This window comes from Gouania willdenowi, chromosome 4 (assembly GCF_900634775.1).
Source record: "Gouania willdenowi chromosome 4, fGouWil2.1, whole genome shotgun sequence".
Lineage (NCBI taxonomy): Eukaryota > Metazoa > Chordata > Actinopteri > Blenniiformes > Gobiesocidae > Gouania > Gouania willdenowi.
The window spans coordinates 17,288,765-17,311,320 of record NC_041047.1 but is presented as its reverse complement, the minus strand read 5'-3'; the positions used below and the strand labels follow the sequence as shown (position 1 = coordinate 17,311,320).

General features: G+C 37.1%; 4 protein-coding genes across 5 annotated transcripts; 2 read left to right on the top strand and 2 right to left on the bottom strand.

Annotated features, from left to right (window-relative positions):
• Nucleotides 1–1,876: 1,876 nt before the first annotated feature.
• ctbs (chitobiase, di-N-acetyl-) lies at nt 1,877–7,909 on the top strand. The gene is made up of 7 exons (XM_028444409.1): nt 1,877–2,122; nt 2,962–3,100; nt 3,905–4,113; nt 4,806–4,977; nt 5,057–5,154; nt 5,849–6,010; nt 7,084–7,909. Exons 1-7 carry the CDS (start codon nt 1,991–1,993, stop codon nt 7,270–7,272), a joined length of 1,101 nt encoding a protein of 366 aa, XP_028300210.1. The 5' UTR covers nt 1,877–1,990; the 3' UTR covers nt 7,273–7,909.
• A 57-nt stretch (nt 7,910–7,966) lies between these two features.
• spata1 (spermatogenesis associated 1) lies at nt 7,967–14,803 on the bottom strand. Of its 2 annotated transcripts, none has more exons than XM_028444735.1 (12): nt 14,764–14,803; nt 13,841–13,907; nt 13,633–13,739; nt 12,533–12,650; nt 12,384–12,437; nt 11,970–12,312; nt 11,407–11,569; nt 9,946–10,006; nt 9,778–9,877; nt 9,578–9,703; nt 8,665–8,840; nt 7,967–8,508 (listed from the first exon to the last, which is right to left on the bottom strand). In XM_028444735.1, the coding sequence occupies exons 2-12, from the start codon at nt 13,898–13,900 to the stop codon at nt 8,365–8,367; spliced, it is 1,452 nt and encodes a 483-aa protein (XP_028300536.1). In that variant the 5' UTR covers nt 13,901–13,907; nt 14,764–14,803; the 3' UTR covers nt 7,967–8,364. The 2 variants fall into 2 exon arrangements, with proteins under 2 accessions (XP_028300536.1, XP_028300537.1); XM_028444736.1 differs by lacking the exon at nt 14,764–14,803 and having other exon boundaries at nt 7,967–8,243; nt 8,410–8,508; nt 13,841–13,980.
• Nucleotides 14,804–14,837: 34 nt separating this feature from the next.
• On the top strand, nt 14,838–16,603 carry gng5 (guanine nucleotide binding protein (G protein), gamma 5). Its single transcript, XM_028444738.1, has 3 exons — nt 14,838–15,051; nt 15,134–15,275; nt 16,308–16,603. The coding sequence occupies exons 1-2, from the start codon at nt 14,971–14,973 to the stop codon at nt 15,257–15,259; spliced, it is 207 nt and encodes a 68-aa protein (XP_028300539.1). The 5' UTR covers nt 14,838–14,970; the 3' UTR covers nt 15,260–15,275; nt 16,308–16,603.
• rpf1 (ribosome production factor 1 homolog) lies at nt 16,551–21,534 on the bottom strand. Its single transcript, XM_028444737.1, has 9 exons — nt 21,189–21,534; nt 20,614–20,670; nt 20,411–20,491; nt 20,239–20,334; nt 19,078–19,231; nt 18,300–18,382; nt 17,942–18,123; nt 17,717–17,843; nt 16,551–16,870 (listed from the first exon to the last, which is right to left on the bottom strand). Exons 1-9 carry the CDS (start codon nt 21,435–21,437, stop codon nt 16,829–16,831), a joined length of 1,071 nt encoding a protein of 356 aa, XP_028300538.1. The 5' UTR covers nt 21,438–21,534; the 3' UTR covers nt 16,551–16,828.
• Nucleotides 21,535–22,556: the final 1,022 nt, after the last annotated feature.

The following is a 22,556-nucleotide window of genomic DNA, read 5'->3' as shown; positions in this document are numbered from 1 at the left end:
CCTCTCCGTGGGGCACAATGGCAGACACCTAAGATAAGACTGGTACAATGATTCATAAACAGAATATTCAAATAATGCCTATAATCAGTGACACTATCTGCAGTTAGATGTAATTTGTTGAGAGCATTTGTGAGGAGTGGCTGATTTGACACGACATGACCCTTTTTTAATACATTGCAACAAAATGACCTGAAGAGATGAAAATGAGGCAAACTGACCCAGAGGAAGGTTAGATCAACATTATCCATTGATAGCATGTAAAAGTCCACAGAAAGTGAAAATGTGAAGGTCTGTTAAAGTCCTGCCCCCAAAACAGAGCCAGGTTTCTCATTATAACAAATGTGTTAGGGTTATTTTTACATTGTTGTTGATTTGCAAAGAATTCCTTTGTTGTAGAGAAATAGTGACGTTTGTCCCTCTTCATTTTCCGTACAGAAAGTAACGCAATTTAGCGTGTGATTTTGGGCATACGCTGAAGATAGCTCCTAGTTTGTAATTTAAGGGAAACTTTAAGAGATACATCAGCTACTTCTTTTAAAACCATCTTATAATTGAGTTTGACTAAAAAGACAGCTCAACATTGCCAAGTCAAAAAAAGAGAAGATTTACACCAACTTTACAAACATCTAACATTAATTTGTTCATGTTATTGAGACAAACTTTATTTTTAACAGAAGGCTTATTTTGCTAATATTTGTTTCTAATAATAAAACTCCTGTTTTCACCTGGAACTGTAATATTTAATTTGGATTCTGACATCAACCAGACATAACAATAACTCCCTACATGAAGTTAATATGACACCACAATTTCTACCTAAATCAGTTCATTTAAAGTACAAGTAGGGTAGTGGTGTTAAAGGAAAAACTGAAATAAAAGCACAAAGTGTCACAGAACTAATTTATTTTAATAGATTCATGTTTTACTGTGTCAATACCTACTATGATAATATTAATAATGTATTTTTTTGAATGTTATTGCTAATATGTGGGGTGCTGAAGTTGGGCATGCTAAAATAAACAGCAATTTTTAACAACAAACCACGTTTTAAAAAAAAAAGTATGTTAATTTTTTTCTGTTATTTTTGTACAGATTTACAGCAATACTCGTTCAATGTTAAATCAAAATCTAATTGTTAAATATAAATATTCAATGTAAATGTTGAAACTAAATCTAAATGTGAAATCTAAATGTCATGGGTGAAACTAAATATTAATTAGCAAATTCAAATGAGCTTTTATGTTGGTACTTTTGGTGAATTTGCATATCAGCTAAATATTTAGTTCTACTCTTGACATTTAGATTTAACATTTATACTTAGTTTTTAAATTCACATTTAACATTTAGATTTCGCATTTTTATTTAACATTTATATTTAGAGTAACAAAACCCCTGCTTTCTGCTGACCTGCCACTAGGAGGGAAATAAATTTAAAAAAAAAAAAATTAAAAAATGCCTTAATTATGGGCGTTACTGCTGTACACGTCCACTCTGTCAGCCCACACCGCTGTGCGCAGAGACAGACGGTAATACACACGGTCTGTACACACACACACACACACACACATAGCGAGTTCATAATCTAAAATACCAAGTGACACTACAGCCACAGGCACACACAATCACGACGTGTAGCTCACACACAGCCTTACAGACATTACTCAGGGGCAAACACCCCTGCTCCCTGATTAACGCGCACGGAACACATTGGACTTCCTCATTGGCTGTTTAAATTTAACGTTGACATTATACTTTTATAAGAAAATAAATATCACAAATTTCACAAGTATTTCCGTAAATCTGGTCAAAAGTGACGTTTAAAAAAATCCGCACATTATTTTTTAAACGTGGTTTCTTGCTGTTTATTTTAGCATGCGCTACTTTACAACCGGCGCCCCAGTGTGACAGGCTGACTTCCGCCGTGTCAGCTGACCGTGTCTGTGGTGTGAGACTGCGGTGGAGTTAAACAGTAACAGTAGTAGTAATAGTAATGTCTGTCCTGGTTACGGTGATAGGGCTGCTGTGCTGCTCGGTTCTCGCCGCCAGCGGCCACAGCTCCAGCCCGTGTCCATGTGAGACCCCGCAGCTCTGCCAGCCCGTGTCAGGCCGGAGAGACTTGGAGGTAACTTTAGTACAAACTTTACATACTGATGTAGTTAAACCCAGGTTTGGTTTCGTTTTACTAGCCACTGAAACCTAACATCTGACTTAATTTAATTTTAATTTTAATTTTTAAAATATTGATGCATTTAAAGTAGTATTTATCAAACGTCAGTTGACATACATGATCATCACATGACAAAGAATTGCGCCACAAATGGCGATCACACCGAATGCATTTATAAACAGTTTAGTGCTGTACTACAGTATTACAACATAATACATGTCTGTCATGAATAAAACATTAGCATATATAAAAACATTAAGCCATATTTATTATTATTATATTATGACCACCTGTCGAACGATGTAAGGCAGGGTTTGTCAACCTTGGGGTGGTGACCCCATGTGGGGTCGCCTGGAAATAAAATGGGGTCTCCCTAAATGTCTAGTAATAATAAAATAAGATAAAATGACTAATTAAAATTATATTTGTATTTTTTTCAATTATCCTTTTTCAAATGAAAACACTGCACACAATCTTAAACAACTATTCTATACTTTAAATTTATCCAATATAATTCTAGTTCAAATAAAATCATCATTTTGTGCACTAATCCTGGTTACTCGGTATTTGTAACATGATGACAAACATGATCAAAAACCTATTTTAGAGGGGAAAAAACTCTCTGGGGTCAGCAGAAATTTGTGATATAAAAATGTGATCACCATGAACTAGAAAAATGTAATGTTGGGAACCACTGATGTAAAGCGTGCTGTAAACGTCACAGCATATCCTGGAAGAGTTGATACAAGGCCTCCATTATTCCGACTCGTTGGAATGTTTTCTGTCTGTTTCAGGTGTTTGTGTTTGACGTAGGCGGAAAAACATGGAAATCTTATAACTGGAGCCAGGTGACAACAGTGGCAGCTTTTGGGAAATATGACCCAGAACTTATGTGTTACGCTCACTCCCATGGTGCACGTGTCGTTCTTAAAGGTGAGACCAACGACCATCTCTCAGCACAAATAAGGAACAGTTTTAGGAGCTGATGGAGATGTACTGTATAATATGACATTCCTTACATTTCTGATTTGAATCCAGTGCTTTAAATACAAATAATTTGCTGTGTCTTAGGGCTGGGCGATTTTGCCTTAAAAAAAAAAAAATTCTGATTTTTTTTTTTAAAGAAAAATTTGAGTTTCAATTCGATTTTTGGCACTTAAAAATGACTGCAGACATCAGATATATTGTCAAAAGTGCAACTTTATTGCTGTGATTGTCCCTAAAAGTTAAAATGTATAGAACAACCCCAAAATAAAGTAAATGAGTCTCTGTCATTCAACTATGTCAAGCTTTAACCCAGGTTTAAGCAAAGGTGCAACAGCAACTTCAAAGTAGCTTCAATTTTTTGATTAAGAAATCAGATAACTACATGTTTTATAACATAACATTACAATTAAAAAATATGAACTCTTCCCTTAGCGTCTCAGCATAGTGTGAATAAAACATTAAACATGCCTGTATCACACATATAGTCTATTCAAAGGGTAGACACATGTAAACAAAGAGGGGGCTACGGTAACCCACAAGGACGGAACGTGACAAAAGTTCAACATTCTTAAAGAAAAGAAAAAAAATTTAAACTTGAATTTGCAAAATAAAAAACGTTTTCATCTACAAATTTGATTTATCGATTAATTTGATTTCTTTTGCCCAGCCCTACTATGTCTATAAAGATCCTGTCGAATGCCTCGTCACTCTTGTGTCTTTCATAGCTTGTGTTCACATTTCTGTGATCAGGTGATGTCCCGCTCTCACACATTGTGGACCCACATAACAGGACAGCATGGATTATGGAGCAAATGAAGCTGGCAAAGAGTCAGTTCATGGATGGGATCAACATAGACGTCGAACAAGCAGTGGAAGACGGATCTCCGGAACAATTGGCTTTGACTGCTCTGGTTAAGGAGACCACAGACGTCTTTCACAGGGAGATCCCAGGCTCTCAGGTGGACTGCATGGTCCATGGTTATGATAATAACAGTTTATTTTGTTTTTTAAATGTAATTTGGTTACGCTTGACTCCAAGTTTTATACGTAAAGCTGACATTACGCTGTCATTAGCATTAATAAGGTGTCATGAAGGCTGTCATTAAGTGTTGTTCGTTAACCTAACCCTGTTACCCTAACTCCTAACCCTAACCTCACTAGATTTCTCCACCTAACCCAAAAAATGCCAACATAGCTCCAAGGGTGTCATAATTTGGCGAATGACACCTTATTCATACTAATGACAGATAATGACAGTGTAATGTCAGCCTTATGTATAAATGTATAGATTTTATTTATCCCTTATATTTATCATTATTATTATTGTTTCTGGTTTGTTTTTTGTTCTTGGCACCAAACTTCAAGTAAAGTCTTTAATTTGATCATAATTGTTATTTATAATAGTAATAATTATATTATTCTCCAAACTTTTACCAAAAAAAAGTTGTATATTTTAACATCATCATCGTCCAAGTTTGACTTCCTTATTTGAAAATAATTTCATTATTTTGTGCATTTATTTAAAAATCTCAATTTCATTTATTTGTATTTCTTATTTCGTTTCTATTTTCTAATATCAATACGTTGAACGGTAATCTCTGAATAAGAAAAGCTTGAAAACGTTTTATGATCATGTTGTTTTTGTCTTTAGGTCTCTTTTGACGTTGCCTGGTCACCAAAATGTATCGACAAGCGTTGTTATGACTACGTGGCCATTGCTGACTCTTGTGATTTGCTTTTTGTGATGTCCTACGATGAGCAGAGTCAGATCATGGGGGACTGCATTGCAATGGCCAATGCCCCATTCTCTCAAACACTCAATGGTAAGATGTACTGAAACAAATAAGAGTAAATTAGCATGTTCCTCATGCTAAAACATTTTTTCCCCTTTTTTGGTTTTAGCTTATGATCAATACTTGGATCTGAAAATTGATCCCAAGAAGCTTGTGATGGGAGTTCCATGGTACGGCTATGACTATCAATGTATCAACCTCTCCAAGGTCAGACATGGTTGATTTTAAAACCATCCAAATTTCACAAACAAGTCAGGTATAATTTCTTTTAAATTAATTTGCATGGTTTAATAATAATCTGCCTATTCTAGTCTACATGAGTGAACAGGCAACACATTTTATTGTTAAGATTGTTTACATTTCATTGCATGCTGTGAGTTTAAACCCATAATGTTGCCCCAGAGTGCAATTTAGTATTTTTTGGATGTTTTTTTTTACTCCTAAAAGCTGTATTACATGTTTTATCGGTAGTGTATGTAATGACAATGGGTACAAGAGAGAGAAAGTACCATAATTGTGTGTTTTCAGTAGAAAAAACCAAACTGCTCTATCCTGTGGGGCCATCTTGTGGTTGATTAATAAATTAAAAAGTGTTAGCCAAGATGTGTTAGACTACAGCAGTTATTGCTGTATATTGAGATGAGCTGTGAAATGAAAGTTAACAAAGCTGTTGTTTTATTGTGTTTTTGTACTTTTATTTTGCTTTTTCTATCCATTGGTGAAAATAAACAAAAATAAAATAGGAATTAACACAAACAATACAATATTGATGCCTTGACTGAAATGAAAGACCTTTATTATTATTATTATTATTTTTTATTTTTATTCCAGTTTTCATTGACACTTTATATCACAAATCAATGCATGTAATCCACTATTGTCCCTTTTTATTTGGTTCCAGGAGGGAATTTGTTCAATAGAAAAGGTTCCTTTCCGTGGAGCTCCCTGCAGCGATGCAGCTGGAAAACAGAAAACCTACAAGTGGATCATGAAGACCGTCAACAGTTCAACAACGCACAGGCAATGGGATGAAAAGCAGAAGGCTCCTTACTTCAATTATATGGTACATGATTCAACATCACTTAAGCCCAAACTCTGCTATAATTTGTTTTAGATATGACTGGTATGTGGGATTTGGGAGTTTGTTTGTTTGTTTTTTGGTTTTTTTTGTGGCAAAGTAAGAATGAACTTGATGAATGTCTCTGTCATGTTTGAGCTTGAACAGCTTCAAGTCTCTGCAGTTTTAATGAATTACTTAAGAAATCCCAAAGGTCTTTCTCAACAAAACTGTTCATGTAAACTGCTGAGCTTCATTTTAGGTTCCACAGTTCCTATTCCCAAACAAACCAGTCACTCTTTAAGACACAGCACTAAAACATTGTCAAAGATTTGTGATGGTGAACTGCAGGGTTGGGGTAAATTATAATTAAAATCACGTAATTGATAATTACAATTACAGCGTAATTATGAATGTAATTGCATTTTTTTTTTTAAATCTCTTGCTCTCATAATCGTAATTAAATTGTAATTTAGTTTAGATAATTGACTTTGTAAAACATTCTTTAAAAAATGTTCTATGTTACAGTTCTACTCATATGTAGTTAACAATTATTCAAATGTGTTTTATATCAAGCTTTCTCACATTTTACCAATTAAATCATTGAAATCAAGGGGTATACTGACAAAAAAAAGCCTCAGATGCCCACGCCTAAAATATGAAAAACTATATTTTCATTGATTATGAAGCCTAACAAGGTAACCAAGAGATAGGAAATAAATTATATGATAAAAAAATAGTTTTTAGTGTATTTTACAGCTGATTTAGGACTTGTTATCATAAGAGATGCTAACAGAAAGATAACACAAGAGGAATGTTTTTTTATTTTTTATTATTATGTTATTTATTTCAGGCTCAGTCATTGTAATTGAAATGTAGTAAGTGCGAAAGTCATTGTAATTAACTTTGAGGGTAAAAAAATAATTATAATCAGAAAAAATGCTGGTCACCGTAATCGAATTGTAATTGAACATGGGTAATTGAAAACGGAACTGTAACTGTAAAATGTAATTGACCCCCACCCTGGTGAACCGTCCCATCCTCTGTGTGATTATTTGTGTTTTATCGTCCCTGCACAGAGTCAGGACGGACAGACTCACCAGGTTTGGTACGACGACCCACAAAGTATTTGTCTGAAAGCAGAGGCTGTTAAAGCTAAAGGTTTACGGGGCATCGGCATGTGGAACGCCAACATCTTGGACTACAGCGATGAACCAGTTGCTAAGCTGCAAACCGCAATGATGTGGAATGCCTTGTTTGGATGCTAACTGGCGTACAGACAAAGGCCACTTCTCCCCTCAGCCCACCGTGTTTGTTGCTCTTTAAACGCGTCCCTTTGTGACAGAAACGGGATGACTTTACGGATGCACATTAAGTTTATTGCTGCTGACTTTAAATAATATCAATAATCACTTTGTTTTTCTTAATAGAGCACATAATCAGTCTTTTTGTACACACTTTTTGCAGAACAAATCTCAAACTGCTTTACTATGAAAACAGACAAAACAAATACTCGTCGTTTAGAGCAGTGTTTCTCAAATGGGGGTATGTGTACCCCTAGGGGTACACAATGGCACTACGGGGGTACTTGAGAGAGAGAGGAAAATTATCCCAGACATGATGTGACCGGAAATAAATCTATTCAGGAGCCACTAAATCAGCGTTTTTTCAACCTTGGTGTTGGGAACCCATGTGGGGTCGCATGGAGTTTAAATGGGGTTGCCTGAAATTTCGGATTGTTTGATTTTTGAAATTCTTTAATTCTTATTCCAACTGTATTTCTTTACTTTCACTTTGTGAAATAAAAATCTAGTTCAACTAAAATGCAGTAAAAAAATTTATCTGAGCTCAAACATGATAAGTAATTCTACAGAAATTCTTGATATCAAAATGGGGTCCAAAAACGGTTGGGAACCACTGCACTAAACACTGTTTCTTTCCACTTATTTACACAATGAGATTATTTAAAATGTGTGTTACCACTCATTCATTCCATCATTATGCTCTATAGTTGTTTTTAAATAGTTTTCCCAGCAAAATGTTGTAGTCGGACAAAGGGGGTACTTGGATTCAGAAATAAGAGAAAGGTACTTGGGCTAATAAAGTTGGAGAACCACTGGTTTAGAGCTATCAGGCTGTACCTTCAGGAATTTCTCTTCAGTCCAGGATAAGACTGACTTTTTTTCTGGGACAATTCAGCCTTTAGGGCTTCCACCTCAGTGGCCGCCTGCTTCCTTAACTTCACCCCAATTCATAAAAAAAGAAAGAAAACAAGAGAAATAAAAGGTAAATCTAACTTTTGTCATGCTTGGGTGTGTTTATAACATTTCTGTTTTTTTAACATCATAAATCACTATCTGTTACGAGATTGTTGATGTTATTCTGCATTGGAGATGTTTGTTTACCTTAATCTCAGTCAGCAGCTTCATTTTGGCATCTTCGATCTTCCTCTTTAGGTTGTCTATCTCATAGTTCTCTGTGGTGATCTGAATGATGAGCTCATTCTCAAATAATTACAAATATTATGGTTTAAAAATCTGAACAAATAAAAACGATGAATGATACCTTTTCAAAGGAGGAGAGATGACTCATGAATTAGCCAGTTAAAATCCAAGTATATGAAATCTGCATTATTCAAACAAACCAAACGCAACCGGTACCTTTGTTGAAGTTCTCCCTTGTCTCCGTGGCTTTCCTCTGCTATCTCTGGCTTGAAGCTGGTGCAAAACTTTATTGAAAAAAGTCTCTAATTCTTGTCTTGAGTTTCTCAGGGTGTCCTCCAGTGGGGCTGTGGCCTTCTTGGTTTCAAAGTATTTCTTCTTCCAGCTGTCACGAGCTTCACAATAAAAGTATGAGTACAAATAGGATAAAAAGTCTGGTAAGTCTATACCTGATTATCTAAATTTATGGTCATTGGACCAATTTTTTGATCATTTATTTCATTAAAGACAATATTTATTTCTCCTCCACATCCCTCCATAATAAAATTAATTATATTAAAAAAAAACAAACTGCCTCACAGTCATTGTCTCATCTCATTTGAAACAACAATTGCACTTATCTCTTGATAATTTAGATTGTTCCATAGTCTGACCCCCTGAACTGAAATGCACCTTTCCTTTGTCACCGTTCTCAATTTGGATTTTTGGATTATCTATTTCTTGCAAGTTATAATTACTGTCTTGATTGCAGATTTGTGGGTAAGATTTTTAAATGAGCTTTGTATATGGTTTTTAAAATGTTATATTCTACCAAATTAGGAAATTCTAATAGTTTTTGCTGTATAAATGTTGGGTTTGTATGTTCCCTGTATTCACTTGCACTAATAATTCTCAGCGCTAGTTTCTGTAAAAGTTCTGTAAAGTCATATTACATATTCCAGTTCACAATCTATATACAGTACAGATTCAGGGACACAAACCCATAGCCTTTAAACTTGGCATTTAGTCATTATACACCTAAACCAAACAGTTATTTACTCCCTAAATAAAGCAGATAGAAGTAGATGGAAATATGGTTTGCTGAATCACTTTAACACTCGCATATTTGATCAAAATGTTTGATAAAACTCACCTTGGTTTCTGCGATGTCGGTTCTGGGCCAACAAGTCCTTCCCCTTTCGTAGGAGCTCCTGTCTGGTCCACTCGAGCCGCTTTCTTTCCTCCCTCACCAGCTTGATTTCCTCGATAAGTTCTCCTCCTTTAAAACACACAACACGTCCAAGTGTATGAAGAAAAGTTTAAACATAGACCCTGATGTGTGAGGGAACTCACGGTTCGTGTGAACGATGGAGGAAAATGCCGTTTTGTGGTCGACTGTGACAGCTGGAGGTGGTGAGGTGCACTGAATGGGCCCACGATGCACAGCTGGGTTCTGGATAACACACGGTTAACCACGTCACTAAAGACGCTCACATTTACACATTCAAATGTTCACATTACCTGAGGAGTTTGTTTGGTTGTGATTCTCTTCACTCTGTGTGCTTCGTTTGACTTCACAACTCTGTAAATACAACACAAGCAGCCTTGTGCACAGACGAGACGACAAACAACTACAATATTTGCATTTCCTGAAGAAAATGCAAGCGAGGATGCGGGTGCTAGCTCGCGTCACGCACTTTATTAGCTTAGCATTAGCTAGCATTAGCTTAGTATTATTCTCGCAATAGCATTAACCTAACATTATCATTAGAAAAACACAATACACAACATTGAAAATCAAAAACCAAACAGAAAATAAAATTAAAAAACAAAATAAATCGGAATTGACTCAAAACATAAATTTCTAAAAAAAAATTTAAATAGCAGGGTTTCAACCTTTTAAATAGTACATGAACTGCCGTAAAATACGCCGACCGGATGTAGACGCGTGTCATGCATGCTTTGAAAGGATCCGAAACTATCAGGCCTGTGAAAGGATTGGGCACTAACGAATAGCATTAAAGGTAGGGTAGGCGATTTTCGAAAGCTAGCATGATTTTGAATGTAGCCTCCCTGATGGCTCCGCCTTTACCCCTCCCCCCTGTGTGCCGTCTCACTCACATGCACGCGCCCAGCTGCTGCAGAAGAGGAGCTCAGCTCATCGCTTGTATTGTGTAGAAACGTTGTTGTCTCATGTCTCATTCAGCAGTAAGTAAACAATAAACTTTACCATTAACGGTGACGCGCTTTCAGTGTGAGCTCATGCATGCGAGGGGTCAAGAACAAGCAGGGAGACAGGGATACGTGATTGGTAAAAAAAAAAAAAACGGGTCGTTTTTTTTTTTCATTGGACAAAGTTATTACAGGTTTACAGCTGCTACAGTTGATGGATTTTCTTCCTTCCTTTTTCAGAGCACATAAGATCTTAAATTCTGTCAGGACATAAGGAGAATTTTAACCAATAACTTAAAAAGTGTAATTGGAGAAAATCGCCTACCCTAGCTTTAACCTGGCCTTAGCTAAGCATTAACCTAGCAATAGCTGATTATCTGCAATAAAGTTGAAAAAAGTTGAAATGGGTCGAAATACGTGAAAAAAAAAAGTTTGAAAAACGTTGAAATAGGTTAAAAAAGTTGAAAAATGCTAAAATAGGTAGAAAAAGTCGATATGGGTTGAAGGTGGTAGCTGAATATGTTAAAGGTTCAATGTTATAATCAGTTGAGAAATGGCTGGGGCTGAAGGACTTAAAAGTTTAAAAAGGAGAAATGTCCTATGGAAATCAATGGGAAAGAAAAAATGTAATAAGTTTAAAAGTTACAAATGATAAAAGTACAAGCATAAATCTCAGGAACATACTGATTTTTTTGATAGCTTATTTGTCAAGATCGGACAAATGGTGTGGGAGGAGTTTATGCAGATGGAAGAAAAAACGAATGCCTCCTGCATCCTCACTAATAAGCAGAACTGATGGAAGCGTATTACCTCTCTGTGTATGAGAGCCCTGCTCTTCTGTCCTCCAAAGACTCACACACTCCTGAAGGCCTGCAGGCTCTGGCACCTTTAGGTGCTCTCTGGTACTGACTCCCCTGTCCAAATGTTTCTTCTTCTTTCTGTTGGGAACAATCCATCTCAGGCCACTGTAATGCTGCACATTGAGAAAATTAGCTCAGTTTGTGAGGTGAGGGCAAAACTAGAGCTCAACATCATTAGATTATGATTTTTGTTTTTAGTTACTTTTTCCAAAATACCTTTACATGGGTTGTAATAAATATATCTAGCGGCAATATGTCAATAGATGATTTTTATTGGTTAAGGCTTTGCTGGGCTGAAATGAAGTTTTCTTCACATAATGAGGAGGAGGCACCCAAGGAGAACATGCAAACTCTCTACACTGTGGTGAACTTTGACTTTCTTGTAAGAACAACCTGCAGTCAAATAATCTACAGTTTCCTTTTATTATATATGTTGGAAAGTGAAGCTTTAGGGTGAAAAAGGAGCTGATTTTAATATTCAGTGGCTTCTCTCTATCCATTCCTAACCGTTACCTTTATTCTCTGAACGTTTTCCTGGACAGCACCTCTGCTCTGATGTCACAGATGATGGAGAATCTTCCTCATTCAGTTCCTCTGAGGAGTTGGAGCTTTGATTCTCCTCCTCCTCCTCTTCCAGTTTGTGGTTGAGAAACGGCTGCTGGGAACACTGGGGGATGTGGGGGAATTTAACAGGCTCCTTTGTTCTTGTGGGCGGACTGTTGAGGGACATGTTAGGGGTCTGGTAATAGATCTGGTGTTCTGGGAAGCTGCTGCTGGTGTCCGGGGTGAGCGACTGGGAGCAGACACTGCTGTCGTTCTCTGCGGTGAGCAACAGGTAGAGCTCAGGCTGAGCTGCCTGTAGGGATATGACAGGAATGAGTGCTACAGATGTGTGAGGGTTTAATGTGTGACCTGTTGTTCACCTACATATGGTGGGGCGAATGTCTTCACCTTCAGGTCCCCCTCCTGCTTGCTCTTGACCTGGAACAGATGAAAATTCTTATGTTGTAAAAAAATAAAATAAAATAGTAAATAGATCCTGCAAAGCCACGTTCAGGGCTGGCTGCTGCACTCACAAGAGCCAGACTGCGGCCCACACATTTCAGGAAGGAGAACTTCTCCATGCTTCTTTCTGCACTGAGGAGCGCGCCCAGCTCACCCCTCAGAGTTTTCAGCGTGATATCTGGGTAAACTCTGGGAAATCAGGGACGAACAAGAGAATATAGAGGATTGAGGTTGAAAGGAATGCCCTGTTTAAGGGGACTGTTTCTCACTGCACATCCAAACATCCCCAAAATAAATTCCTACGAGTTATAGTTGGATACTCACCAATCAACATCACAAAATGCATGACTTTACTAATAATTTCACTCATTAAGAATAGACTCTTTCTTTAAATATCTTCTTGTCCTATGGGAAAAAGTCATTTTCAGAGAATCATGAATACATTTCAAGCACTCTGATAGTCAGATTTGATGCCGGACTTTATTAAAAAAAAACAACAACCATAAAATAATAATAACGATAATAATAAATCTCCATAAATATTTGCTGATTTAATATAAAGAACTGAACACTGAATTTATTGGCGTATGTACATAAAAGTTAAGTTTTTACCTTCTTCCACTTAAGCATGTTAAAAGCATATCACAGTTAGGGTAAGGTACAACTTGAATATGATGGTCACTGGGCTCACAGATACACAATCATAGACATACACATTTACATTAATTCAGCATTTAATTCTGGTTGTGTGAGTGTGCGTATGGTTTTGGACTTTATTAGGAAACACAGACGCTAGGTTATTTTAAACATTTAGTAAATGGGGTTAACTGTTTTCATTAAAAATTATTTACATCATTTAAACATTGAAACTTTGTTTACTGGCTGCATTTGTTAGTTATGAAGCCCTGGATAAGAGATTAAACACCTTAAATATTACCACTAAATGGCCTAGGGATTTATTTAAAAACGAATTATTTTGTGTGTTTTGTGCACTTAAAAAAACAACACTTTTGCCATTCTGCCACATTGAGCTGCATATACCCATAAACATGTTAGTGACCACTTGTTGCTTCTCAATTCCCCAAGAGCTGATATTTGAAGTTATATTATAAAGTTATCAAACATGCAAAAGCTCTACAGATGAATGTTATAATATTTCCATCAGTCCTACCTGATGAAGCCAGCGGATATGAAGCTCTCGGTGGCATCTGCAGAAACCTTGTTGAGCTTCATGTTCCACTGATCAACAGGCACAAACAGCACATGGAGCTCCACCAACTAAACACAAAGATAAGGGCGGGAGCACCTTTAACCTCACCTGTCTGTATTTATGTTTGGCTATACGTAAAATGGCTGAATGCAATAGAAGATTATATCACCTTGGAGCTGGTTGGTCTTCTCTCCACAGCACATCTCAGAGATTCACAGGAGAGCTCCATCCTCAGCCTGTGGAGAACCAGAGAAGCTGAGCAGGATCACAATGATCTGCAGGGACACTTTACTGCTCATTACCAATCTGTAGTAAACAAACTGGGTTTTTCACTGCAGCTTCTTTTATGGGAGTGCCAGCAGTGGTTGCTCTGGTGCTCACAATGACACTCTTTCAACTGTGTGTGTGTGTGTGTGTGTGTGTGTGTGTGTGTGTGTCTTTATACGCATCAAATGAATGAAACACGCAAGACATCTGAATGATGATGAAGGGGGCTAGAATTCAATAAGTTTTAAAAGGCTATTTAGTGCTGCGTTTTTGCTGTGGGACGTTTTACTTACAACCAATAAAACACACATTATTTATTGTAGAGGTGGGAAAATTCACCGATATGGTAAATGATAATCAGAATCAGTTACTTTGTCACAGAGGCTCGAGAAAAACTACAAATGAAAAGAATAAACACTAAACAAAGAGAGAGAGAGAGAGAGAGAGAGAGAGAGAGAGAGAGAGAGAGAGAGAGAGAGAGAGAGAGAGAGAGAGAGAGAGAGAGAAAGAAAACGTACATAGTTAAGTAAAACACTGTTAATTAAATAAGAATGAAATACAAGCCCATGCTTTACAGTGGAAAAAAATCTAATAATGGGTTAATAAAAACAATACAACGTTTTTGGAACAGTAAAATGACAATAATAATAAAAAGCAGCTGGGAAAATAAATATGCTTTTATTTGACTTTAATTCTGGACATACTTACTCTGGGTATTACTTTTTCAACTCAATAGGAATATTAAACTTCCAAAGGTAATTTTCAAAACTAAGGGAACCCCTGCAGACTAATGCAAGAATACAAGTACACATTCAACGTACGTACACTACACAGTGTAAACACGACGACCATTTTTCCTCCTCTCCGATAGGTCATCGAATTTACCAGCACCCATGAACGCATCACAAGTGGTCGCGCCCTCAATAAACCGGAAGTCGCAGAAGAAGAAGTTAGCATCAGCCGACGCTAACGCGGACTTTATAAAAGTATTTTTTCACTCACTGAGAGGTTTCCAGTCGCTCCAGATCCAAAATGTCTAGTTCATCCAACATCGTAGCGATGAAGAAGATCGTCCAGCAGCTGCGGCTCGAAGCGGGAGTAAACAGAGTCAAGGTGGGCACACTTGTGGCTCCAGGGTGTGTCGTGTTTTCCGAGCGTTGTCCGTGTGCTCATTGTGTGCTATTGTGCTCCGTAGGTCTCACAGGCCGCCGCGGACCTGCAGCAGTTCTGTCTGCAACACGCCCAGCACGACCCTCTGCTCACCGGCATGTCGTCCAGCAACAACCCGTTCAGGCCGCAGAAAGTCTGCTCCTTCCTATAGCGGAGTCTCCGTCTCTGTGAGGACCGCTCTCCTTTCCTCTCACTGTTGTTACAGCTCACAACATGGCGATCATCCCCTATATTTACACGTTTACTCTCATTGGGCATATTTAGACTAGCACCCTATTCCTTAACGTCGAAAACAACAAAGAATTGGTTCTGTGCTAAATAGCGTAATTAATATTCCTAATTATAGCACCAAAATATTATTCAATACTCGTTTACACCTCTGCTTTCGGGTACAAGTGTGGGACCTCGCCTGGACTATGTTTGTTTAATAAATTAAGTTTATTAGAGCATCCTTATCTCGCACACAGAAAACAGTTTTGAAGATTGCAAAGAGAAAACACATTTATAACGGTGGTCTGCACATTAGCTGTTTAGAATTAGGATTTTATTTTTTTCTAATTAAAGGACTTACAACTTTTTTTTTTTAAATTTACAATTGGTTGTAAAGTTAGTTCTTGTAATTTTACCAACTCCATAAATAATAGAGCATTCTGGGTACTATAAGCTCACTGTTTTGACCCCTGTTGGAAATGATCTGGAGTAGGAAAAAATGGTTATTAGGTTAGTGTAGTAGTTTCTTTCCACCTTGTTATTTTTTCTCCCCAATTAGCGTAAAATAGCATTTATTCTAACTGTGTGATGTCCAGCTAGTTTAGACAGATTCCTCTGTTTTCACTTTGAGTCAATCCAAGTTCTCTGAATGCTCCAGGTGTGAAAGCATCCATCATGACAACCTCATCTGTAGCAACAGGCAAATGTTTTTAGAGGTCAGCTGACAAGTTTGGCTTCACTTGTTTCTTAGCACTTCATAGTTAACTGATGATTTTATAATACATTGGTGTTTTTTGTTCATTTGGTCTAAGATTTCCCATGTGTGGGTAATGCAGGTTGGATGTTCTCCATCATTCTCAAATCCCTTAATGAAGCCACATTCTTACAATTGGTGACTTACGGAAACTTTCCTGAAATATTCAGAACATAATTCAAAGTATTAACACTAATAATGGCCTTACTAATACATGTGGTCTCCTTTATTGCAGGTGTTGGGCATTATGGTGCTGTGTGGACCGGAGTCGTCTCTGAGGTGTTCGGGAATCTGGACCAAACAAACTAACTTAAGATGTTTTCACAAAAGTCCTTCCAGATGCTCGTGTAGCACAATGAACCACTTAAATGCCTGATAGTGAATAATGCATATCAGCCCTCACGTGTGCCTTTTGGTAAAACTTTTTTTTTTTTATATATATATAACTAGTAAAAAAACTTCACCAGTGTTTTCACAATTCAAATTTGTAACCACATGTTGTATTGAAATAAAACTTTACAAAAATACAAATCTGCTTGGTGTGCAATTTTCATAACATCAAAAAAGTTCCGTCAGTCCAACTGTAGATGTGTTAGCATGAAGTATGGAGCGAGTGGGCTTGTACAATCCGGTTGTGATCTGGAGAACACTGCTGCTGTTCATAAAGCTGGGACCAGATTCATCCACTCTGCTTTGAAACTCAGGCCCTGATAAAAAATTAATTTTGTAGTCCATGAAGTTGGGCTTGTTTGTAGTTTAGAGCTGGAACTTTCTTCTGCAGGCATCCATCTCGTGGCGCTGAAAATAGAAATATGATTTTGTACTTATTTTTCTGCTAATTACTGCAACCTACTGACAAACATTTGCTAATATTGACTCAGGAAATTCCTTTCTTTCTTTGGTAAACATTTACCCAGGGTGATGTTATAGTAATAATGGTATGAGCTGGAGGTCATTATTCCATTTCCACATTTAACTGACCTCACCCAGTAATTCATTTTGCTTTTTAAGGAATACTTCACAACAAATCCAAGGAAAATGGCAAATAATATCCTCTAATACAGGGGTGTCAAACCCACTTTCATTCAAGCGCCAAATGTGGACCAGTTCGATTACAAGTGGGTCGCAGGTTTTAATCAGATTCAGAATACTTTATCCATCCCTGAGGGAAAATTCGGTTTTAGGCAGGAAAACTAACATTTCCACATTAATGTGGCCAAGGTTGCACTTCCAGTTATAAATTAGACGAAGCATAGATGGCATCAACAATATATAAGCAATAAGTGACAGATAATTAAATGTCCTTTTCTTAATTTTTTTTTTTTTTTTAAATTTGGAGAGATTTTGTGAAACAATTTGAGAAAAACTGCAGGATTATTGGAAAAATTTACAACCAAATTATCTGGTAATTTACACAATGACTTTCACTTTCTCCAGGGGGCCAAATCGGATGCTTCGAAGGGCCGTATTTGGCCCCCGGGCTTTGAGTTTGACACATGCTCTAATACATCAAAACGTCTTAATATCATTTTAATCCCATCATCAGATCCACCCTCTTGAAGTAACAAAGCCCTGCATTGATCCAACTCTTACTTTCCACTATAAAACCATGACATCTCTACAGTACAGTAAACAGTTACTCACCTTCAGCACCCACTCATACTCTCCAAACTTTGAGTCAAATGTGCCTTTCTGCAGAGAGCGCAGTTTGAGGGTGAAGCGAGGTCCCAGCTCCTGAATACCAACTTTCTTCTCATTTTTAAAGATGTACCTAATCAGGAGGCAACAAACAGATTTTTACCACATAGAAGTTCCAAGATAAACTTTCTTTATTAGCTGCTGAGTTTAAAATGTATGTGAAACACTCACCTGTGGAATCGGAAGAAGATGAAGTCTCTCTGGTTGTGGAAGGTGGCCACCTGTCGACCCACAAACTGAGGGTCCTGAGGGAAGAGAGCTGCAAACAGCCGCCCAATGGAGTGTCCCAAACGTGTGCTGAAGTTGTTGAGGATCACCTCTGGTGAGTGTTCTGTTGGGTCTTTACCTCGTCTCTGCAGCAACAGGAGAAAAATACAATCAAGTGGAAAACGTAGAAATCTTACTCCGTTCGAGCCACGTGAAACAATCCATAACAATAGATCCTCTGTGTTTCTAAACTCATGTAGTTTTTACATTTTACAGAAATGTAAACTGGTCAAAAATAAAATAGACTACATTCTCAACTTACCTTTATCTCCTTGCGTAGACGAACATTGCTGACCTTGAAATGTGCCGTTGGGCCATCAGGCAGGTGACACAAAACCAAACCATCTTTAGATGAAGGTTAAAGATAACGTTTTAGATGATTATATATTTGTTCAACAGTCATTTTTAATGCAGATTTTTCTAATGAATGTTTTTTTTTTTTATTTCTCATTGTGGACTGGGCTGCTGTACACCAGTGGTTCCCAAACTTTTTTTTTGGTCGTGACCAGATTTCAATATCAATATTTTCTGAAACCCCAAAGAGATTTTTGTCCTAAAATTTGTTTTTGATCACGTTTGTTACAGCGTTACAAATACAGAATTAGTGACAAATGGCACCTGCTCAGATTGTCTTATACTGCATTTTATTTGAACAAGATTTATATTTAAATTTGATTGTATAGGATACAGTGTTACTAGACGATTCAGGCAACCCCAAGGTTGAAAATCACTGTTGTACACATACAATGACATTAAACTATTGAAGATACAGAATAGCCTCATTTTGATAGAACTGCTCATTTTAGGCTAATATTAAATATGCCATCACTGTTAAAATGCTTCGACATTGTTTTGCAGCAACCTCAATAAACAAAACTTTAACAAATACATCAGAGTGCATGAACTTACGAACACTTTAGAACACAAACAACTCTCACAGTAAATTGACTGTATTTATCCATCCCTTTTCTTCAGTTTAAGGTTTTAGAATCCAACAATGTTCTTTCACCTTCCCAATACAGGTTAAACTGAGAGGATACTGGGCACTTGTCGGTCCTCGTTGACGACCATCAGGTAGGTGAAGTTCCTGGCAACGCACTGAGGGATGATCCTTTTGAGAGCCAAACCTTTACGGTAGTACACGTGGGCATTTGGGATCACAGTGGCTAACTGCCTGCAGAACCTCATTGTTCTCTGCAAACACACGACGTCACAAGAGTGGTCATTGTTTGGGTCGAATAACAGAACACTTCATTTATATCAGTCTTACAAAAAAAAAAAAAATGAAACCTTATTTTTATTTGCTTTCTTTCAGTTTTCTTTCTCATTTGTGTCGAGCTAACAGCCCTCTTGTTTTTGCTGATATAATGTAAAAATAAAAATACCGTAAAATGTTATACAGGACTACAAAACACTTAACACAATAAATTTGAATAGAACTGTTCCTTTTAAAGATGTTTTTGAGTCACATCACATGATATTTTGACAATTTAAATATAAAAATAAAGAACTTTTTTTTGTTTAAAGTGTGTGCACATATAGAATCTTTACTACATCTTAGGGCTGGGCGGTATACCGGTTCTTACCGAATACCGGTGTATATTTTCCGCCATACTGGTGTATTTGATTACACAACAATCAGAACGCTATGCTGCACCGCGTTTCAGTCAGGACCCTTTTCATAGTTGCACTTCTAAATAGGAATGTAAACAGCAGCACTCTGGTGTTAGTTACGGTGTAAATGAATAGGAAATACATCGAAAGCTCTGAAGCTGCAAAAAGAGAGCAAAGCATCGCAATTTGTAATTCCTGTAATGCGGAAATAAGTCCTGGTGGAGTTGCAAACAAAACATTACCTTATTCACCATAAGAAACCACCACACCACTGAGTATGAAGCTTTAAAGCCAGAAATCAAGCTAATGCTAAAGCTAAGTTAGCGCGGCAAAGAGCCATTGGTCACACCACCCAGCCCTACTACATCTTTTTGTGCATTTAAACTTTTTATAATAAAAGAACCGCAGTTGGACAGAAAAATTAAACAGTAAACAGACCATGGGAGTAAAAATAATTGGCAATTATACATTATTTGCTTCTGTGGAAGCTGACCGGATCAAGTTTGATATTTGGTATTGTAGTGTGTTAAAGTGAATCTTTTAAATAATGTTTGAATATAATGTGTGACAGAGCAGCAGCCTCTCACCCCCCTGGGTCGGTCTGATGTTGTGATGAGCACCTGGGGGTTGGTAAGCCCGTTGAAGTAGGCGGAAAATTCATCCGTTCCCTCATCAAAAGCCACCTGCAGAAAATACACACAATTGTTCAGGCCTCTATGGTTGCGTATTCACAAAAAGTGAAACACAAATGATGTCTACCTCTTCGTCTTCTGGGTCAACTGTTGTCTCGTCATAAACTCTCTGGTTTTCTATTGTCTTGGGAACCTCCTTTGGTGGCGCCTGCATGAGTGAAGAAAAGGTAAAAAGTAGGCATGTCAACATCACCTCCATAGCATTAACGACAAGTATTTCCTAATCGACAATATGTGGTCTTGACTGACGAAACAAAAAGAAGCACTCACCTTGTCCCCTAAAGCTTCTCTTTCTTTTTTCTTTTTCTTCTTTAGCTGCATCTTTTGCTGAAACCCAAAGAGAAAAAATGAGACTCTTCACTGGACACAACTCGAGGTGGGCGATATGAACCAAAATTCACATTTAGATATTTTTTTCTCAAAATGGTGACATATGATATAAATCTTGATATATATAACTGTAATCAGAAAGACAATTCTAGGTTAAATTTTCATAAGCAAAATGTCACACAGGCACATTTACCAAACAGCTGCACAATGTGAGCCACTTTTGGCTTTTTCTCCAGTAAGGGACAGCACGTGTGAGTGAGTTCTGTAGTGTGGCTTGTTTAGGGAAAAAGTCTGGGTTAAGACACACACAGAAAACAATCTAACTGGGCTTTACTCTTCTGAGAAGTAGTGAAAGCAGTGACTCCTATTTTAATACAAAATAAGATATTGATATGGGCGATATTGTAATTTTGTATATCGCCAAAAACAGAAAACATCAGGTGGAGGGACTCCATAACACTTCTAGGCTCGAAAAGTGATTTCACACATACATTGACAGTGTGTGGGGAGCAAACCTTTCTTTTCTCCTGTTTCAGCTTCATAAACATGAGGTGTCTCCGCTGTTTATTCTTGATTTCGGACACACTGAAGGTGGGGGGAAAGCTGGAGGCCTCCGGCTCCATCTTCGTCTCCTTCTGTCTCTCCTCCAGCTTCGGCTCAACTCTGCTGCTCTGTCCGCCTTTAGCATGATTCCCACTCTTCCCTTTCTTATTCTTCTTCTTTCCTTTGCTGTCCGAGCTAACAGAAACCTCTGTGAAGTCCATCTTGAACCAGCTTTCTGTTTTTATGTCACCCACTTCTCACACGTGAAGCGCAGGACGTGTGTTAGGATCGTCACTTCCGGTACAAGAACATACTCATTGATTGGATGAGAGACCTCTAGCGACGAGGGGTAGAAAGTGCATCTAAAAATTATTTTGTGTTTTTTCCTGTTGAAAAGTATTTTTTTTTTTTTTTTTGTTTTGTTTTGTTTTGTTTTGTTTTGTTTTTAAGAGAAATGCATGTGCATATGCTGTGAGTAAATATTAAGTAATTCAATTCCATAAATACAAAGTAGGGATGTGAGATTATTTATCATTTGATAACTGGGAAAATATCTTAACTGGCTAATTAACAAAAAATATGGAATCCATTTCCGCCAGTAAAAATTCTAAGTATCTTTAGTATCTCATAATTATGACTTAAGAATTTTTTAAGATATTATTTTACTATTCCCAGTTCTTTTTTCTTTACATTTCTTTTACTGGCGGGGTGTGTTTATTTATTTATTTTTTTTACTGGTGGGAATGGGCTTCCATACCATACATACAACAGGACGATTTAAATAATAAAAAAATATAATAATTAACCAGATAAAATAGCTCCGCCTCTTTACTCTTTCGTAATGCTAGCCAGCGCTAATGTGGCTAAGCTAACCAAAACTTGTGGGACAAGGGTTGCTAACTTTCATAAAAGAAAATAAGGGACACCCGTAAACACAATCCTCAAAAACAGAAACACGTTGACATATGTTAACAGTCTGTTTGCCAAACAACGTACCTTTTAGCTCATGCCATACATTATTTATTTGTGTCTGCAGACTCGTCTAAACTCTTGCCTGTGTCTCCTCCAACATTAGCCTTTCATTTAGGCCTTTTAATTCATTTATTTCTAATGTTTCGCTCATTTTAGAATTTGAACTTCACCTTTTGGTGTATTTTAAAGAGTTGTGCTACAAATTATTATAGATGGATGAAAAAAAAGTCTGTGCACATGCAAAAAAAAAGGAGAATATACACAAATCTCTACATTTTTTAACTTACCTTATAATATATACAGTATATATACTGTATATTCATGTATTTATTTATTTAATGTATGATTTGTTTGTTAAAAGCCCATAC